Consider the following 18,415-nt stretch of genomic DNA (forward strand, 5'->3'; position numbering starts at 1 on the left):
CAAAGAATCCTTTGGTTCCAGATTTTAGATTTGAGAGTTTTTTGGTTTTCACTCTCTGGTCTTTATAGGTGGAGACCCGGATGAGATGATGTGTCTTGTCCACACCCTTAAATACTACTCGAAAAGGACAAAACCCCTGAGTCTCGGGTGTGGATGTTATTTTGTTAGTACCAGATGCCTCAGGAAGGAGGCATTGAGAAACGCCATTTCCTTCTGGCCCAACAGGTAAGGATGACCAGAGTCTGGTGGAATCGACTACTTTCACTTCATTTTGCCTGAGGGGTGTCGCCTACAAGTCCCTCAATTCCTTCTTGGGATCCAGCAAGTACTGTACTGTAGTGTGATTATTGGGTCGCGGACTGGGCACTCGGCATTCTTGTTTTAGCACTGAGGCTGAATATTCTGTTATAGAGTTGAATGAGGAATGTGTGTGTGTGTGTGTGTTTGTATCCCTTTTCCTTTAACTATCCTTCTTCCTGATCGAGAGCATTTGAGTTGAGGTACAAGCTGGACCCAAATGAGTTTGAGGTAAGTGCACTGTAAGTGCCTGTTCTGTTAATAGAGAATGCCTCAACCTCTTTCCCTCCTTCTATAACAAGTGGAAGGGGAGACATGGTAGAGTTTTCCTTCAACCCATCAATTTAAAATAGACCAAGAAAACTACCAACCAAAAGGACTTCACCTGAAGGAAAATTGTTCCTGTGAAGTTTTAGCATTGTTCACGAGGACATCACTTTTTTATTACTCCATCTTGCAGTACTATCTAACATGGACAGGACTAGTGGGTTAACCTTCGTTATGGGCACCCCCTCCCACCTGATCAGTGTCTGCATATGTGAAAGGCATAATGTTTGTATACCCACAGGAACAAATGACAAATTTTTTCATTCATTTGTATTTTTCCTTGGCAAGTATACAAACTAAAGTCATTCATGTAGGTTTTACCTGCCTCAGCCACCCTGCTACATTTAGTCTCATGTTTTTTGCTATGGGGCACTGGTTGGCATGGATTATAGTGTGTGGGTAACCCCCTACCCCATGGTCTTCACCAGGGTATCCTCCTTGTTATCCAGATCACAGCTGGTCCAGTGCATAAACTGGAGGATACTCCATGTATGAAAGGCTTCAGCTTGTGCACAGTGGAAAAAATCAAATTACTTAAAAAATTTTATGTATTTTCTCTTTAGATTTTACATATGGATAAAATTAATTCATTTCTCTTAAGAAAAGTTATAAATTGTACTGAGTAGTGATACATTCACACTTCTATATACAGTACAAGTAATTGACTCGCTACATATTTTCCTCTAACAATAACATCATGCCTGAATAGAGATGCCATTAGGCATCATCATATCTTTTCATTAAATTCAACTTTCTGATTGGACAAAAATCTTTGAGGAAATACAGCTTTGCTTTGTGTGCATTCACAATTTCTTTATGGGTGAAATGGCTGTAACATCATATTTTCCAGTGATGTCATGACATCAATCAAAATATCTAGAATTGTTAGGAAACCATAATCAAATAGCGGTATCATTATCAAAGAAGTCCCATAGTACTGTTATTAATTTAAGGAAGTGGTGGGAGAGATGGTTGACATCATTAATACTCCATAATTAGAAATAAGAATATGAAAAATGGTGTCCAGCCTTGGTCATCTTCCTTCCAGTCAGCTAGGCAGACAGAGGTGGTGTTAATGCACATTTTTAACTTAGAGTGAATTGCAGGGAAGTAGTGCACCTGAATGTGCATACTGAGACACAGGTATGATCATGTCTTTTTAAACCCCTGCTTACCAGGCAGGTTATCACTTTTGCATTATCAGTCACTGGAGGTTTCAAGCATCTTATAGCATCTTTTATATTATATATATATATATATATATATATATATATATATATATATATATATATATATATATATATATATATATATATATATATATATTATATATACACATATATATTATAAAGAGGTGCCTTAGAAAAATATAAAGGAGAATTTTTCATCTGTTTTTAAAAATGCTTGCCATTGTTTTATGTCTCACCCTTATTCCCTGTGACTGACTTTTGCTTGGTCATATAGAAGTTCAGACTTGCCCTCTGTCACCAGGTGAATACAGAATGAAACTAAAGTTAATTGCTTGTTTAGGCAGGAGTTGAAATCCACATAGTTTATTGTAAAGTAATATTTTTTTTATAAGAAACATAAACAGATATCAGATGTTTAGATATTGAGTCAACACAGACCTTATAAAATGTAACGTAGAAAAGTGTTTTGCTTTTTTTTTAGTGCAAATTGAAACTTAGCTTGTTTGACATAAACAAACTCTCATTTTCCCATAGGAACTCATATATTGTAAGTTGCTAGGTCATTTATTTATGGTTGGTTTTGTATTTTATTATCACTAATATATCAGTTTATCATGGTAACGAGTAATAATAAGCACTACAGGTACACCACTGATTTTCTGACACTGGATGCTGTGGTAGAGCACTTGACATTCTCATGGCTTTTATTTATTGGGCAGCCATGATGGCACTGACTGTTGCATTCATATATTGCTTACACAGCAAGTTGTTTACAGTATAAGATGTTAAGGACGTAACAAGTGTTAAGAAAGATGATAAAAATGTTATAGAAACTTGTACTAGATATATGAAGTGTACATGAGTATTTGTATGTCTGGTGATTTTGTCTGAGTTTAGCTTATATCTACTCTCTCTCTCTCTCTCTCTCTCTCTCTCTCTCTCTCTCTCTCTCTCTCTCTCTCTCTCTCTCTCTCTCTCTCTCAAAAATCGTTTTGTAAAAAGATGTATAAAACATTAAGGTAATAAGAAAGAAACAAACCATGTTAATAAATGTAACATTTATTGACATTTTTATGTAGTAGAACCTTTGTAACCATTTGAATAATATATGAAGAAAAAATTAGCTTTATTGCAGTTTATATAGCATCAGTTGAAAGATAAATAAATGCAAATATATATACAGTGAACCCCCCGTATTCACGGGGGATGCGTCCACACCCCCCAGCAAATAGGTCAAATCCGCGAATGCTTAAAACCCATCTAAAAACACTTAGAACTGCCCATTTTGATAGCTTAAACCAAGAAAAACCCTGTAAAAATGCTTATACCTGAGTATTTTTATAGTTTATCACAAATAGTGCATTTATTCACGAAAATTATATGAAAATACAGTAATTAGTGAATATTTCTCAGTGAAAAATACCGCGAATGGGCGAATTTTCCGCGAATGATGGCTAGATATGCTCCACAGAGAAACCCGTGAATACGTGAGTCCATGAACCATGAGAACGCTAATACGGGGTTTTACTGTATATATATATATATATATATATATATATATATATATATATATACAGGCAGTCCCGGTTTACGACAGGTCCGGCTTACGATGTTCGAGGATTCGACGCTTTTCAGATATATTCATCAGAAATTATTTCCCTGTTTACGACGCATGTTCCAGGGTTACGACACATCGTACGCCGATCCGATGGAAGAAATGTGGCTCCAAAACAGCAGAATAATAAAAATTTGGAGTTTTGTTTATGAAAAACTCAATAAAAATGCAGTTTACATTGTTTTCAATACACCCGGCCCATTAAAAGTAAAGTTTTCTTAAAATTTTTGACAATTTTTAATATATATATATATATATATATATATATATATATATATATATATATAATTATGATTTTCGATGTATGCATATATATATATATATATATATATATATATATATATCTCCGTTGGATATATATATATAAGTGATAAATGAATATGTATGTATTGTCTCTTGATGGCTCATAACAGGTATATATATATATATATATTATATATATATATATGTATGTATATATGTATGTATGTATATATATATATATAGGCATAATAAAGATATAAATATATGTATACTTTCAGATAATAAAGGACAAGGTCAGACATCCTACATGATACAAAAAAATGATAAAATGTTCATCAATAACAACTAAAGTTACTTTTTTTATACTACTCTTTCTTTTCACATACAATTATAACATTCACACTCAGTGATATATTATGTAGATTACATACTAATAAACATAACAGTGTGCTTGAAGTTCAGATTGTTGCCAGTGTGTTGCCTAGTAGCAGAGAAAACTTGAGTATCCATGGAAGAAGCCAATACTTGGTAAATTTACTTTCCAATCTAGAAACTTTTCGAGTTGTTATGAGATTTTCCCAGTTAATTTTTTTCAGAGGTATCCCAAATTTTAGTTTTCAGGTTCCTAGATAATGGCTTTACTGTAGTAATGAAAACATTCTTATATTGAAAATGAATGCATCATTATTGATTCAGCAAGTTATGGGTATATTATTGAATGACTACTCTGTGACCTATGATGGTTCATCAAAGTTGGTTATATTGCAAAACTTAGGAACCAACTATGCAGGAAATTTAGTGGTGTACCTTATTGTGTTGAAATATCAGGGAACCAAATATATGTATCACCAGCAAGTAATGGTTTTCATAATTGTTTTGTCACATTTCAACCCATCAAGTGCTTGAGGAGGAAGAGAACAAACTGCCAGAGGTAATGCCATGTTGTTCATTTTCATGCCCTCTCTAAATTTGACATCATAGCCTGATTTCAGTGCTGATTTGGTCCTATTTAAGATTTAAGGAATTTATTTTCTTTGATGCTTGTATTTGTAGGAGACATAGTACCATTATTTTTCAATATCGCAATTTGTCAGTCAGTGTTGGACAGCCAACTTGAATCAGAAGGAAATTTAAATTTAGGAAAAGAATTAATATCTTGATGAGCATGAAAGGCTGACCCTCTGTCACACACTAGAGACAATTCTTTGGTCCTGGAGTGAAGAAATCTGATACTCATTCATCTTGCATATAAATTTTCAGATTATCCAGTGAGACTTCTAAAATACAATTTCAAAAGCCAGAGTACTCAACTTATTGAAAGATTTCTCATCGATTATTGAGACCATGCAACCTTGAAGCTTTTCTTACTTCATATAAAATTAGTCTCCCATTAATGTCTGAAGGTCGGCCTTACTTCTTTCTTACCATTTCCCTCCTTGCAATTCATACTGTGGTGCCAGTAAAGTTTGTGGTAGGCTGACATATCTTCCTGTCTCCACAGCATCTAGTTTAGTTCTTAACCATATAATGAAAAAGTAAGCTGTTCTGGTGAGTGACTAAGAGTGCAGCCCCAGGCACTATGACTGTTAATTCCGATTCAAGTTTGTCTCCTGGCTTGTCTGGCAAATGTGGCTGTTGGAAATTAATGCTGTGCATCCATAAAATTGATATAAAAAATCATTTTACTTTTGCTAAGAAAGCTTATTTAAACAAAAGTAAAATTATTTGTCTTCTTTTTCTTTATGTGCTTGCAATTTCATAATGTGTAAGGAGTCAGAAAAGTTTGTGCTTTATGGATCTGGCATGAAATATGTATAGTACTCCTTAGATAATAAATGCATGCTGTTCTGCGATGTTCTAAATTTACCATTTTTTTAAATTAAGCATCGGTATTAGTGTCATATATTGTATGATACTTTTGTTCACAATTTTCCAGTAAAACATCTGTACTATTTTATATAAACTGATTGATCACTTGAAATTTCAACTTTTCTCTACTTAGCTTGTAATGTTGTTATGAGGTTGGTTTTATTGGGTAATGCCTAATTGCTCCTGTTTATAATGTTTTAGGCCATGCTGAAACCTGATGTACTTAACTTGTTGACCTGGTTAAACTCTTTTTTGATAGCGTAGTCGCTTGTTTTGTCCTCAAGGAGTTACCTTCCATGGTGTACCAGAGCTCCATGGTGACCAAACTAATATCAAAGAATTCTCTTCTAGTTGGTCTTTTTGGCCAGATATTGTGTCGTAATGATTAAAATTATAACACTTGATGGAGTATATAATGGACTCAGAGATAAGAGGGCACTTTCCCTTATCTTTAGGGAGGCTGAACCCAGTTTTTCGAACGTCAAAGAACCAGCAAGAAAGAGAAGTGACTATTGCACATGTGCGTCTGCCCTCGTTTACAACCGGGCTGTTAAAGACCAAGGAGCAATTACTCTCTTCTTGGTCTATAGCATACAGTTTACGTAGTTACCAGCTGTCCGGAAAAATTTGACTTTTTTCTCCGATTTCATTATCGAGGGTCATGGAAACATGTAAAATAGCAAGATAAGTGCTTAGTATTAAGTTCCAGTTAAAAGTTTTAGTTTTAAACTTTTGGAATTGATAATCTGTGTGTGAAAGCCGGTATTCAGCTCATTGATTACTAGTTTTCCAAAGTGAAAATTGTTTTAAATTCTAACTAAATGTTTTAACTAAAAGAAATGTTTCTAAACTTACCATTAATATAGAAAATCCTTTGAGATTATGCGATGTCTACAATAATCTATGCAGTAAGTGAGAATAATTTAAACTAGATTAATAGTGGATGTTGTCTGTAGCCTGTGTCCTAGGTTTGCATATCCTTAAGTGGCCTAGCTTAGACCAAGGACCCTAGGATCAGATAATAATAATAATATCCTTTATATTAAATTATGACAACTTTTTACAAAACATCCCATTTTTGGACTAAATTGTTAGCCTAGACCATATAACCTAATACTAGATGAAATAGTAATCTGTGCTGGATGAGATGGTAACCTAGCCTTAAGGCTACATACTAAGGTAAGTGTGAATTAAATAATCCAGATTGGGCAGTAGCCTAGATTAGAGTAAGTTATAGCCTAGTTATAAGGTTACACATTAGTGAGTTACTGTTTTACATAGCAATCCAAATAGCCTAGGATAGGATATAAACAACAACCTGGGTTAGACATATTAGTAAGCTTCTGTTTTTATATAGCCTATACATTTAAGAGTGATTTATAATAATCTGGATTAGGCAGTACCCTGTACTTGGCTAAGAAAGAACAAATAAGTCAAGGATTATATATAAATAGTATCCTAGGCTCAATAAAATAACCTAGTTTTTTTTACAATTCGGTAGCATATCTGTAAAGCTGCTTACTAGTAGGGTCTTATGTAGCCTATATCCTTAAAGATGATATAAACCTAGAACAGGCAGTAGCCTAACCAGATTAAGTAGGAACCCTTTTTTAAGGAATATCCTACTATTAGCCTAATACAGCAATGGCTGAATATCAGATAAAAGGGTAGTCTCTGCCACATAAAACAGAAAACCAGATTATAAGAGGATTATTTTCTGTATAGTTTATATCCTTAAGCTATATAAAACAGTAGCTTGGGTTAAGCAAATTAGTTCATAGCAGTTAGTGTGAATGGCATGACAATTAGAATTAAAAATTTCACATAGCCACTGCAAAAGGACTAACAGTGTATAGGTAATACAGCCATATACTGGTATGAAAACTAACCTAAACCTTAGAGCATTTAAAGTTACCATGGATATTTAAGTAGATGCATTACAACTACACACTTGTAATCAAGTTAACCTGTAGTATGGGGACTATATGAGGAACTACAGAAGTGTCCCCCTTTGAGTCCATTATATACTCCATCATGTGTTATGATGTTAATCATTAAGACACAATACCTTGCTAAAAAGACCAACAATGGGAGAGAATTCTTTGACACTAGTTTGGTCACCATGGAGCTCTGGTAGACCATGGAATGTAACTCCTTGAGGACTCAACAGCAACTACCAAAAGTAGGTTTTTCCTATGTCAAAACCTATTTTATAACATGTATCTAGTGTGTTCAGAAAATGTAATGAGTTCCAACATGATAACTTGCTGTTAGAATAAAGTGAGATGGCATTATTTCAGATTTTTTAGGTCTAGTGGAAACTGATTATACCCAAAAGAAATTGTAGGATATTTCATTATTGCAGATGCAGGATCAAAGTCACATGTCGGCAATTTACTGTTTGAAATAGCAGTCTTAGTATAATTTGTACTGTAATACTCAGTGGGGTGTAGGGGTAGTAGTATTGCAGACAATATCTTAGTCTAGGCTGTCAGCTACTTCATATGGATAGTCTGTAACTTTACTAGTACTGCATACTCTCGAATTTTCACGTGACCCCTAAGGGTTTAAAAGTGCAGTTGCAGCCATCTCCCTCTAAACTGTTGCCTTTCGGGCAGAACTAATTGAGAGTAAATCATGCAATCACTTTGTGTTAGGAAGTATATTTAAATTCAGCATTGTGTTACATCTTAGAGATAAATTCAGTATTGAAGGTCATCACTATAATCATTAATGGTTTTGCATTAACCTTTCCCCTCGTGGGTTAGCCATGAAATGAGTTCTTATCATTCTCTTCTGTCTAGTGCACTTTCTGCCCAAGTCCCCGCCTTGTCTAGGTCTATATTGAAGCCCCTATTCCATGGTTTCTTGGGCCTCTACCAGTCTTTGTTTTGCTACTTCAGTATCTTCTACTTATTTGACTACTGTTCCTCATGCTTTCTCATCAAATGTTCAGATTATCTCCACACTTCCATAAATGAATTTCTAACACTTCATGTTGATCATTTGTGAAACATTGGTAAGTTATTAAAAAAATATCATGAATTTATTATCACAGCAGAATTGATGTTGGAAGGATTCGAATAAGAAACAAAACTTAATGTAATCTGACAATTAAGTCAGTTTCTGTTAAAGTTCATTGAATTAAATGAGCCAGATGGAAGCCATGTGGGAAATCTGTTGCCATGCATGAATTTCACTTAGAGTGACCCTTGTGGAGTGAGTATGTCAATTTTTCTGCTCACAACATCTGAACAATTATATCAGGATCCTTTGCAGTATAAAACAGTGTCTTTTAATTAATTCTGTGAATGTATAGTGCAACATGGTATGATCTACTTAAAATGTCTTTTTACAAATATTAAATCACAGTTCCTTAGCAGCAGAGGATCAGGTAGAAGCTTGAGCTGCCACCATTGGAGCAATTTAGTCATTTTAGCTAGTGAATGCATTTTTCATGTCTTTTTGCAATACCTTGAAAACTTAAATGGCTGGAAAGCAAATGAGTAAGTAGTAAAAGCTTTAGAAAATTTCAGTCATTTAAAAGACTAGGTCACAAATTTCTTCATAGTTTTTCTGTATACAGGTTATTCCTGGTTACCAGATATTTTATACATATCACAAAACTGCTTATAAAGCATAATATTAGGTCTGATATGTGTTTGTGACAAGTACCCATAGAACTGCTAATCATTTAATTTTATTCAGTCTTTTTTGTTTAGTGCAGAAGAGAGGTGAGATGTGATCTGTATACTGTACAGCTAAATAATTTATTAAGTCTTTTAATCACAAAATTTAACAGGTAGGTTAGAATAGTTTGTCAAAATTGTTGATGCAGCTACTTTGGAGAAGCTCATTCGAATTATTAGGCTAAATACTTTACCTGTTGATAATACTTCAGTATTACTCAAAGTAGCCATGGTAATAAAGTTTCAAGTGCTAGTGTTAATGTTACCTAATGTAAAATTATCAAGGAAGATACTGAACAGCTGTTACATTATCATACTGATGGATGATACTTAGACAGTTAAAATTAATATGGCTAGTAAGTATGGTAGGATAATTTAACAAATTTTTTTGTCAGTTTTGCATGTACAAAACTGTAGTGTGTATTGGAAGAGTCCTACTTTCATTATGGCTATGAAGCTCCAATGAATTTGTGAAATATGAAACAGGTAAAAAAAATTGAAGTGGGATGAATTTAGTAATTTAGAATCTGACATTTATTTTTGAAATTAGTTAATGTGTAACTTTGAATCTGACAATTTCTTAATTACAGTTAATGTAAAATTAATTTGAACAGCAGGAATTTATATTAGAATCAGTTGGGTGTTAAAAGTGTGATCAGGTACTGTTACTTTTAGTTAATCCAATCTTACAAGTCATTTGTATTATTTAACTTTCTTTTTTTTCAGCACTGCTAAAAGCGGTTGAACGACATCAACTCGGACATATTCATGATCTACTAAACAGATTAGATTTTAATGATTATTATAGTAATTTGAAATGAAACACCAAAATACTTTCAAAGCGGTAGGTCAGCAAATGTTGGATATTTATTTATTCATTGTTTTCATCATTGATGAATATCTCTTGTCTATAACATGTTGCAAAATGTCTCATTCTTTTGGAAGTATTGCAAGATTTTGTGATATGTCTTTACTTATAAGTATGAGTATATAGGACATCTAGTGGATACTGTAAGTGTATTTTAGAATTTGAGAGCTGTTCATTGTTTAAGTTATGATGTAAATTTTATGAAGTGTCATTATATCACAAAGCTGTAAGCAAGGATCTTGTAAATTTTTTTTTGCTGCACAGGATTACTCAGTTTTCACAAGCTTAAAAAAGTAAATAACTATGAGTCAGCTTACAGTGTAACTCCCAGATTAGTATACATACCAAAATATAATAGATTTTGATTCTCATTTTCTATGGTTATTTATTTTTCTTGAAGCTTAGTGAATTTAGTCACATTAAATGTAACCATAGAATCCACAACGTTTGATTAGTTTGGTTAGACTAGAACTCTCCTGTTGCTGAAGTCAAGAAAACCAGGTTGGAAATTTAACCCAGTTTCTTAAGACATGCATAAAAAGTTCGGGTAGTTAAGCCTTTCAAGTTTACATTTCTCTTTCATGATTTCTTCATATTGTAAATTTATTATATTCAGTATATTTCATATTCTAGACTAACTATTAGCTTGAAGAATATTTACTTCAGCAGATAGGTAAAACTTGCAATAAGAAAATATGTAAGAATTATGACAGTTAAGCAGGAAAAGACCAAAAGGAGTGATTGCCATTGTAAAAGGCAAATATCAGAGCAGCTGAAAGCAAGAGAATCTGCAAAGTGCTTTTACTGCCTTGGGTATACTTTGGGGTTGCAGTGTGGCCCTTACAGGTTATAGGCAATAATGAATGTTCTTTGCAGAACATTTTTTAACCTCAGCTGTATTACTCTTTTAGTTTACTTTTAATCCATTTATGTTGGTCTTTTCCCAACTACCTGTTCGACTAATTCAGGATTTTTCTTACTAAAATTTTTGCCTAATTTACACAAAATCTTCAGGCTAAGTCCCATTCAAATCTTGAAATTTGAACTTGCTGACATTAGCAATTAGTTGTAGAAAAAATACTAAAGTTTTTTATTATTATTTTATTTGATATTAAGAAATTACTTTTGTGCATGTCATCTGTCAAGCTGGAAGCAAACACTGTAGTCTCTTGATGGTTTGCTAATTTTGATTTTCAAGAGCACTGCAAGTGAAAATTACTAATTTGGTTAATCTACCAGTTTTTGTGTAAGACAACCAACACTGATAATGCCTGTAGGTTTCCAGAGTATAAATTTCTGATGGATATTTAAAAAAAACTTCAGAAGTAGTGCATCCCTGCTTCCATAATTGTAATAATTGTTAAAATATGAGATATATTAAAAGAAACCATATTAAAAGAAACAAAGTCAATGAGAAAAGAAACTGTATTTGTATTTCCTGATTTATATGTTTATACTTTAATAAGTGTGACACTATTACAAAATGAAAATATCTCATGCTAAAATGTCAACACTAGCGAATTCACATTAAAATAACCAAGTGTCAAAAAAGTAGATGGTAATGACTGCAAGATAAAGGGCTCAATAGGAAATAATTAGCATGATACAGGACAGAAATTGGATAAGTAGTCTACACACTTAGTTGCATTAAATTACATGAAACAATAGCGAGTCTTGAGTAAACTAATGTTGACAAAGATCTTCAGAGGAAAATAGGAAGGGGCAAGAATATGTAGCATGAAACCGCAATACCCCATACTTAAAGCAGACAACTCTCAGTAGTTAATAATACTAAGACAAAGCTGTCAAAAACTTCATGTAGGTTTGTAACCCACTATTACTCAATTTTTTTTATTAATAAATGTGGTATTGCTATGTGTTAATATATTCTTACCCCTTTCATTCTTTCCTAAGAATTGAGTGCACTAGTCTCCCTTACACAAATTTAGTAGTCAGTAAAAAATGGCTTATTTGTTTAAAGTTGAATATATCTGCAATTCACCACATATCACTTAGTATTATTCATAAAATTTCAATTCCCTTCAAGATTGAGTACCTAACATTAATTGAACAAAAGTTTCTTCAGGACATAATAGTGAAGCACCGGCTTCACTAAAATCAGTGGTATATAGATACATTCATCAAGGAAAACTCACAACAAAGACTATCAAGTCTTATAATGACCATATCGTCATTATTTTATGTATATAACTATATTTCAACATTTTAGTATGAGTAAAGTCTCTTTTTTTTTTCCTGCCTACCCTTTGCATTATATGAATGACAGTCAGCAAGGAAACAACTTCCATGAATATTTTAATTTCCATTATGTATTTTCAGTATTCTGAAAATTTAACATTAACTCATAATTCTAAGATACTCCCCCAACTATTGCTTCTGTGTTCGAGGCTTTGGCTTGAATTTTGCTCGGATAGAGTCATTATGCCCTTCCCGGTTTCGAGCAATTTCAATACAGAAAAACTGTATTCTTGTTACCAAGATTGTATTCTCCTCAGAGTACTCATCACTGCAGTCAATACGAACCAATGTGGCAAAGCTGTAATCTTCAATTTCCTTTTCATATTTCATGCAAAATGGTCGCCATTTCTGAAAGTAAGAATGCAATACTTTTTATATGTAAATCAGTTTCAATATTATAAAGACAACTATTATGGATCGTGAATAAAAAATATTATATGGAATTTTCAACATCATAAAAAAAAATTTTCTAAACAAAATATTAGAAAATTTTAAAAATCCTGAAAATTTTTATCTAAAAGTCAAGTCCAAAGTACTCCAAAAAAATATGAATAAAACAATGACCTTATGACTAGGAGAATATATACCAACCCAATTACTGTACAGTACCTCATAGTCAAGTACACCATGGGAAATCCAAGATTTTATATATGTAACTTAACCAGTAATTACATAGCTATACTGTAGTTTCCTCTTGCACAGCAGCTTGAATTAAAAAATTTGCAGGTAACGCTTCACAGTTTAGTGCAGATGACTGGACCCACCCACTAATGAGAATACGAGGAACTACTTAGCAAAGAACCTCATTCTGTTTCTGACGGCGCTCGAGTAACAGCGAGTGACAATGGCAGCTTGGTTCTTAGATTTGCCAGTTGGAGACCAGATTTCGGTGAAGTGTTATCACTGTTTTTGGGTAGCCTTCAAGCTCACAGCTTTCAGGATCAGTATTTTACTGTTTTGTTATTAAGATCTGATTCAAGTTTATCTTTTTTGCTACAGTAGCAAATCTGCAATCAAATTAGTTAACTACCAGTACCATAATTTACCAATTAGCTTAAGTTGCGTTCACTACCACCTTTATTGATTAGGGTAATAAAACGTAAATATTGTGTTCACTATCGAACCCATATTTTCGTTAATGAAATGTAAGTCTACAAGTCTTGATAATGTTTGATAGATCTGAGATATGTCTGTATAATGGTACTCTGGGTACTTCAACTTTTGTCAGTAAAGGTTAACTTTCCTTTTACATTCAGTGTAATAAACGTAATGTTGTCTTCGCTACAGAACCGATATTTTCGGTAATGAAATGTGTATCCCATCGGTGTAATAAACGTAATATTGTCTTCACTACAGGGCCAATATTTTTGGTAATGAAATGCGTATCCCAAGCCTCCAATGATGTTTGATAAGAATTGAGATATGTATGTATGTTGGTATGCTGTGTACTTCAACTGTTGTCGGTTAAGTTAACTTTCCTTTTCCAAGTAGCATAATAAACGTAATTATTGTGTTCGCTACCGGAATGATATTTTCATATCTGCAAGTCTCAAATAGCATTTGATAGGAATGGAGTTATGTCTGTTTATTGGTACTCTGTGTACTTCAACTATTATTGGTAAAGAATTAACTGAACATCTTACACTTTTCTTTGCAGAGATCTGGAAGTGTAAGGGCAGTACATAGTAGGGAGAGAAATTGTCCTTAATTTTAGTTGCTTTTTGAGGAGAGTAGCCGTTCCCAACAGCTGGGAACCGTGCTACAAGCGCCCAAAGTGTTCATCAACCCTTGGCTCCTAGGTCCCGAGCTACTAGCTCACCTGGCACCAAGCTCCAGCATGGTGCCAATTCCAACCTGGCGCTAACTCTCTCCCCACACCAATTTTCTCTCCTACTACTGGCCCTTGTTATTTTTCTCCACTTGCTCCTGTGCCTGGCTCCCTTGCTTCCTTCCCGTGCCATTGCCGGTCTTGTGTTTAGGTTAACGGATGTTAACCGTGTGATAGTGCAGTGGAGGAGGTGTCTACTCATCCCTCAATTCTCCTAGACAAAGGTCCCTCACTTACTCCTCTAACCTCTAACCCTGGGAGAAGACATAATGGAAGTCCAAACGAGGTCAGGAGGTTTACACACGGGTATTTGCCCCTTCAGTCGAGTCTCTTGCCAGTCCCAGGTATCGGCAGACAGCCACTGGAAAGGCGTCTTACTGGATGTGTGGTGGAGGTGGTGGTTATTCGGCCCTCTCGGCTCTCCTAACCCAATCCCTGTCAGACTCCCCTAAACCTGGAAGGATGCATACTGTCAGTCCTTGGAATTCTGAAGGGATTGTGCCCCCGGATAGCTGCCTCAGTCGAGCCTGCTGTTTGCAGGTGTCGACAGACAGCCATTGGAAAGACGTCCATAGAAATGTGCTTTTTTCTAGTGATAGTCCAGTGTAGACAAAATGCCTTTTCTAGTGAATCTCGGCCATTGAAGAGGAATTTTTCAGATGACACCCAGTGTTCTCCACTCCCCTGTAAGCATCTCAGGGAGCAGGAAGAGCCATGGACCCTCTCTTTAGCGGTGCTGGTTCCACACCTTTTTATATCTTCTGGGACAGTCTAGAACTTTTGTCTCCTGAACTTCTGGTTGTGGAACGCCAGTATTGTGGCGCCAAGCAGACCATCAGTGTCCAAGCATTCTTTTTGTCCGATTCCATAGCGCTTGAGCGCCCATTAGTGCCCAATAGCCTAATAGCATTAGAGCTCCTCTTCATATAAAGCTCCCAGCACCAGCTCTCATGTGTCTGGTGTGAGGCTACCAGTGGCTGACGCTAGTCTCTCTTTGGCTCAGCGCCTGTCTTTTCTGAGAACGTGCTGTTGTTCTTTTTTGGATGCAATTTCCAATTGAAAGCCTGAATTCGGTCTTCAGTGGCTGACGCTAGTCTTTGATCATCGGGTGTCCTCTCTGCAGTATCGGACTCCCTCCTTTGGGTACCATACAAACGCTCTCAGGCGGTTTTGTCTCTTTTCAGCCTGTTCCACCATCCCCTAGAGCTCCAGATGACCCGAACTGCTCTTTTTTTTTTTATATCAATTAGTGTCTCAAAGCACTGTCCTTTGCAGACAGGGACTTTGGTGTACGGATTTATGAGCTTGTTGAAGAAAGCTATAACCTCTACAGGGAGCTGGGAGTCTAACTTGGGATTTCAAGGAAGCAAGACAAGTGGCTTTTGTCCTTTACTCCCTCTGATCCTTAGACAGAATTAGTTCTCCTGGCTATAGTTCTTGTCAGGATTTTAAAGTAAGGGTCATTCTTGGCTGACCTCAGGAGCAGGAGCTACGAAGATAGGAGTTTCTTAAAGTGTTGCCAAGAGACATCGCTTCGGGTAGTTCCTTAATCCTGTCCTATGCAGTAAGGATGATTTGGTTAGTTTTTTGAGATTCCCACTCCTTCGTTCGGATCGCAAGAAGGGAGCCTTGGTTCTCTTTTTTGCTACTGGGAGAAACACCCAGTCACTATCAGTCCTCTTCTCTTCGCCTTCTGCTGTCTACCAAGGGAATCACAGCTACTTTCAGATGGCAAATATCCTTGGTCCGTTTTCCCCTTGGAAATGACAATATCTTCCCTCCTGGGCATTCTTTTGTAGAAAAGACTTTTCATGGGCTCCAGGCAGAGGGAAGAGCCATGAACCCTCTCTTTGAAGGAAGAGCAATGAAACCACAGTCAGCTCAGAGCATTTTTTTAGCCATACTAGTCCCACCTCTGAGCCCTAGTTCCTTTTAATAGATTTTTTCTTCTAGAGCATTGTGGTTGACTGCAGCAAAAGTTGTCACTTCTGGCTTTGCTCAAGACCTTTTTTATTCCATGGCTGGCCTTTGGTGTCTTTTGTGGACTTTCCAAATTCCTGTGAGCATGTCAGATATTAGTTTTGGCCAAGTACAGTTTTTTTTTCAGTCCAGGTGTCATTGAGTCCACACAGGGCATTGCATAAGAATTCCCGCCCTGATGGCCATGTCCCTGTGGCTGTCATTTCAGCAGGGTTGACAACTGTCCAGTCTGCAAGTCAGCACTGTTAACTAACACTCTTGTCATTCATTCTCCAGGCCATTTGTACAGTTCCTCGTTATGTAGGATACTCCACATACAGACTCCAAATATATCGCAGACCCGTCTTACGAGACAGAGTCTGCCAGTTCAGGAGTTGTTAGGCTTTGGCACAAGCATTCTATCAAGTCTTTGCCCGCATCTCATAGGGCAGGCTCAGCCCGTTTTTACCTAAGATCAGAATTTTCTGGACTCTGTCTGAATTTAGTCTTTCGGGGGAAGTCCTTCACCATGAGACTAGTCTTGGACTACTCGCTCCTTGTTCTGGTCGAGGGAGCACGCTCAGGGATCCGGGATTTTCCAGGACATGTCTCTGGGAGAACAGAACCCTCACACTATCAAAGCCTTTCGCGTAAGGCTTCAGTCCTTCTTGACCCTCGCTCTTTCCTAGACTGCGGTATTCCTTTAGACTAAACCACAGTCCTCACATTTTTACACTAGTACTTGCCCCAAGCGACAAGAGTTTTTTTTACTATAAACGATTGATCGAGTTTTTTTCCAGTCCAATTGGAATTTCTGGTGGATGAATTGAGCCATCAGGAACTCACTCTTACTCCTGAGTGGACCTTGATTCCCCTGATCTGTTGAGTTTTGTGCTATCTATGGGGCAGGCTGACCTTGACTGTCTTAAAGGAACCTTCCAGCATAGGCAACGGACACCATTCAGCAAGATCACTCTAACTTGGACTTCTACGCTCTTCCACCGTTCAACATGGTCAAGGAGAAGCTGGATTTTTCAGACTTGTCAGAACGTTACGACATCCCTCGTAGCCCTGTTCTGAATTGTAATTCATGGTTCCCGGTTTGCTGAGATTGATGGTAGACTCTCCCAGAATCCTTCCATCTTTTGTAACTTCTCAAAACAACCTCACTTCAAGAGATACCATCAAGGGTGGTACGCTCTTACGGGGACAGGCTTTGGGCTGTCTGGGTGTTTTATCAGGAAGGAGAAGTTTTTTCAGAGGCACCACAAAGACATTTGAGAGATGCAGACGGGGGAATCGAGCTACATCTGACTCAGTAACGTGGTTTGCTCGTTTATCCTGGGAATTTTTAAATGAGAAAGAGGACCCTTCCATGACCTAGATCCGTTCTCTCTCTCTCTCTCTCTCAAGAACTTAATGGAAGAGAGGGCGGTCTTGACAGCCAGGGATTATGCTCTGGGCTCCCAGGAGCACCCATCAGCTCGAGTGTTTTTCTCAACTGACTTCCATCTTGCCTGGCACCAGCTCTACCCTGAGCTTCTAAGAGCGCCCGCCAGCTCCTGACCAATTAGTTAGCTGGCAACCAGCTCTGCTGGCCCCACCTACAGCCTGGCGCCAGCTCAGTACACCCAGTGGCCGGCAACAGCTTCCAGTCATCTAGTGCCAACTCTACCCACATCCTTGGCTCTGAGGAAGAGTAAGTTCTCTTTTCTGTTGGAGTTTTCTAGTATGACCTGAGCAGGATTGGTAGCATAAGGGGTCATTAGAACATATGGTCCTCTCTTGTGATTGGACTTATTTTCTGAGGCCACTCCTAGTTTCAGGAGAACTTTTGGCCTACTTACAGTTAAAGCTAGAGACATCAATACAACCTCTACCTCATTAGCTTTCAGGCACTGTGTGCCCCTGATGTCCAGTCTACAATCGACCACCTTTTCTAAGACACACTCAGATGTAGGAGAGCATTTTGCTCCTTTTAAGGAAAGCTAAGGACATCAGAACAGCTTCTACCTCATTAGCTTTCAGGCACTACATGCCCCTGATGTCCATTTTACAGTCGACCTACTGAAAGTGTTATTGATCTTCACTTATCACTTTTCTGAAGAAGTTAACACAGTGTTAGATTCCTGCAGTACCTTGCAATCATGGCATTGCAGAAGGAAGCAAAGGATTTTCTCCTATCAACTATTCACCTTGTAGTAAGGTGCCGAGATTTGTGAGAGCTGGGGATACAACCTACCTGAAGCACCAATCACTTTCAGTAGATGG

The 18,415-nt window shown here is 36.6% G+C and overlaps 2 protein-coding genes across 7 annotated transcripts in view; one reads left to right on the forward strand and one right to left on the reverse strand.

The window, feature by feature from the left end:
* LOC136851274 (gamma-tubulin complex component 6-like) overlaps positions 1-11,521 on the forward strand; it is a 366,897-nt gene extending 355,376 nt beyond the window's left edge. For 2 of the 3 annotated variants that reach the window (XM_067125257.1, XM_067125259.1), the window contains one exon: positions 9,957-11,521. In XM_067125257.1, the coding sequence (XP_066981358.1) occupies positions 9,957-10,051 (95 nt within the window). In that variant the 3' untranslated portion in view covers positions 10,052-11,521. Of the gene's footprint in view, positions 1-4,571; positions 4,604-9,956 lie in introns of all 3 variants that reach the window. The other variant, XM_067125258.1, reaches the window with a different exon arrangement.
* LOC136851280 (protein PBDC1) overlaps positions 11,509-18,415 on the reverse strand; it is a 76,283-nt gene continuing 69,376 nt past the window's right edge. For all 4 annotated transcript variants that reach the window (XM_067125265.1, XM_067125267.1, XM_067125266.1 and 1 more), the window contains exon 6: positions 11,509-12,705. In XM_067125265.1, coding sequence (XP_066981366.1) covers positions 12,487-12,705 — 219 coding nt within the window. In that variant the 3' untranslated portion in view covers positions 11,509-12,486. The remainder of the gene's footprint in view (positions 12,706-18,415) is intronic.

The sequence above is a fragment of the Macrobrachium rosenbergii genome, chromosome 23 (genome assembly GCF_040412425.1).
Source record: "Macrobrachium rosenbergii isolate ZJJX-2024 chromosome 23, ASM4041242v1, whole genome shotgun sequence".
Lineage (NCBI taxonomy): Eukaryota > Metazoa > Arthropoda > Malacostraca > Decapoda > Palaemonidae > Macrobrachium > Macrobrachium rosenbergii.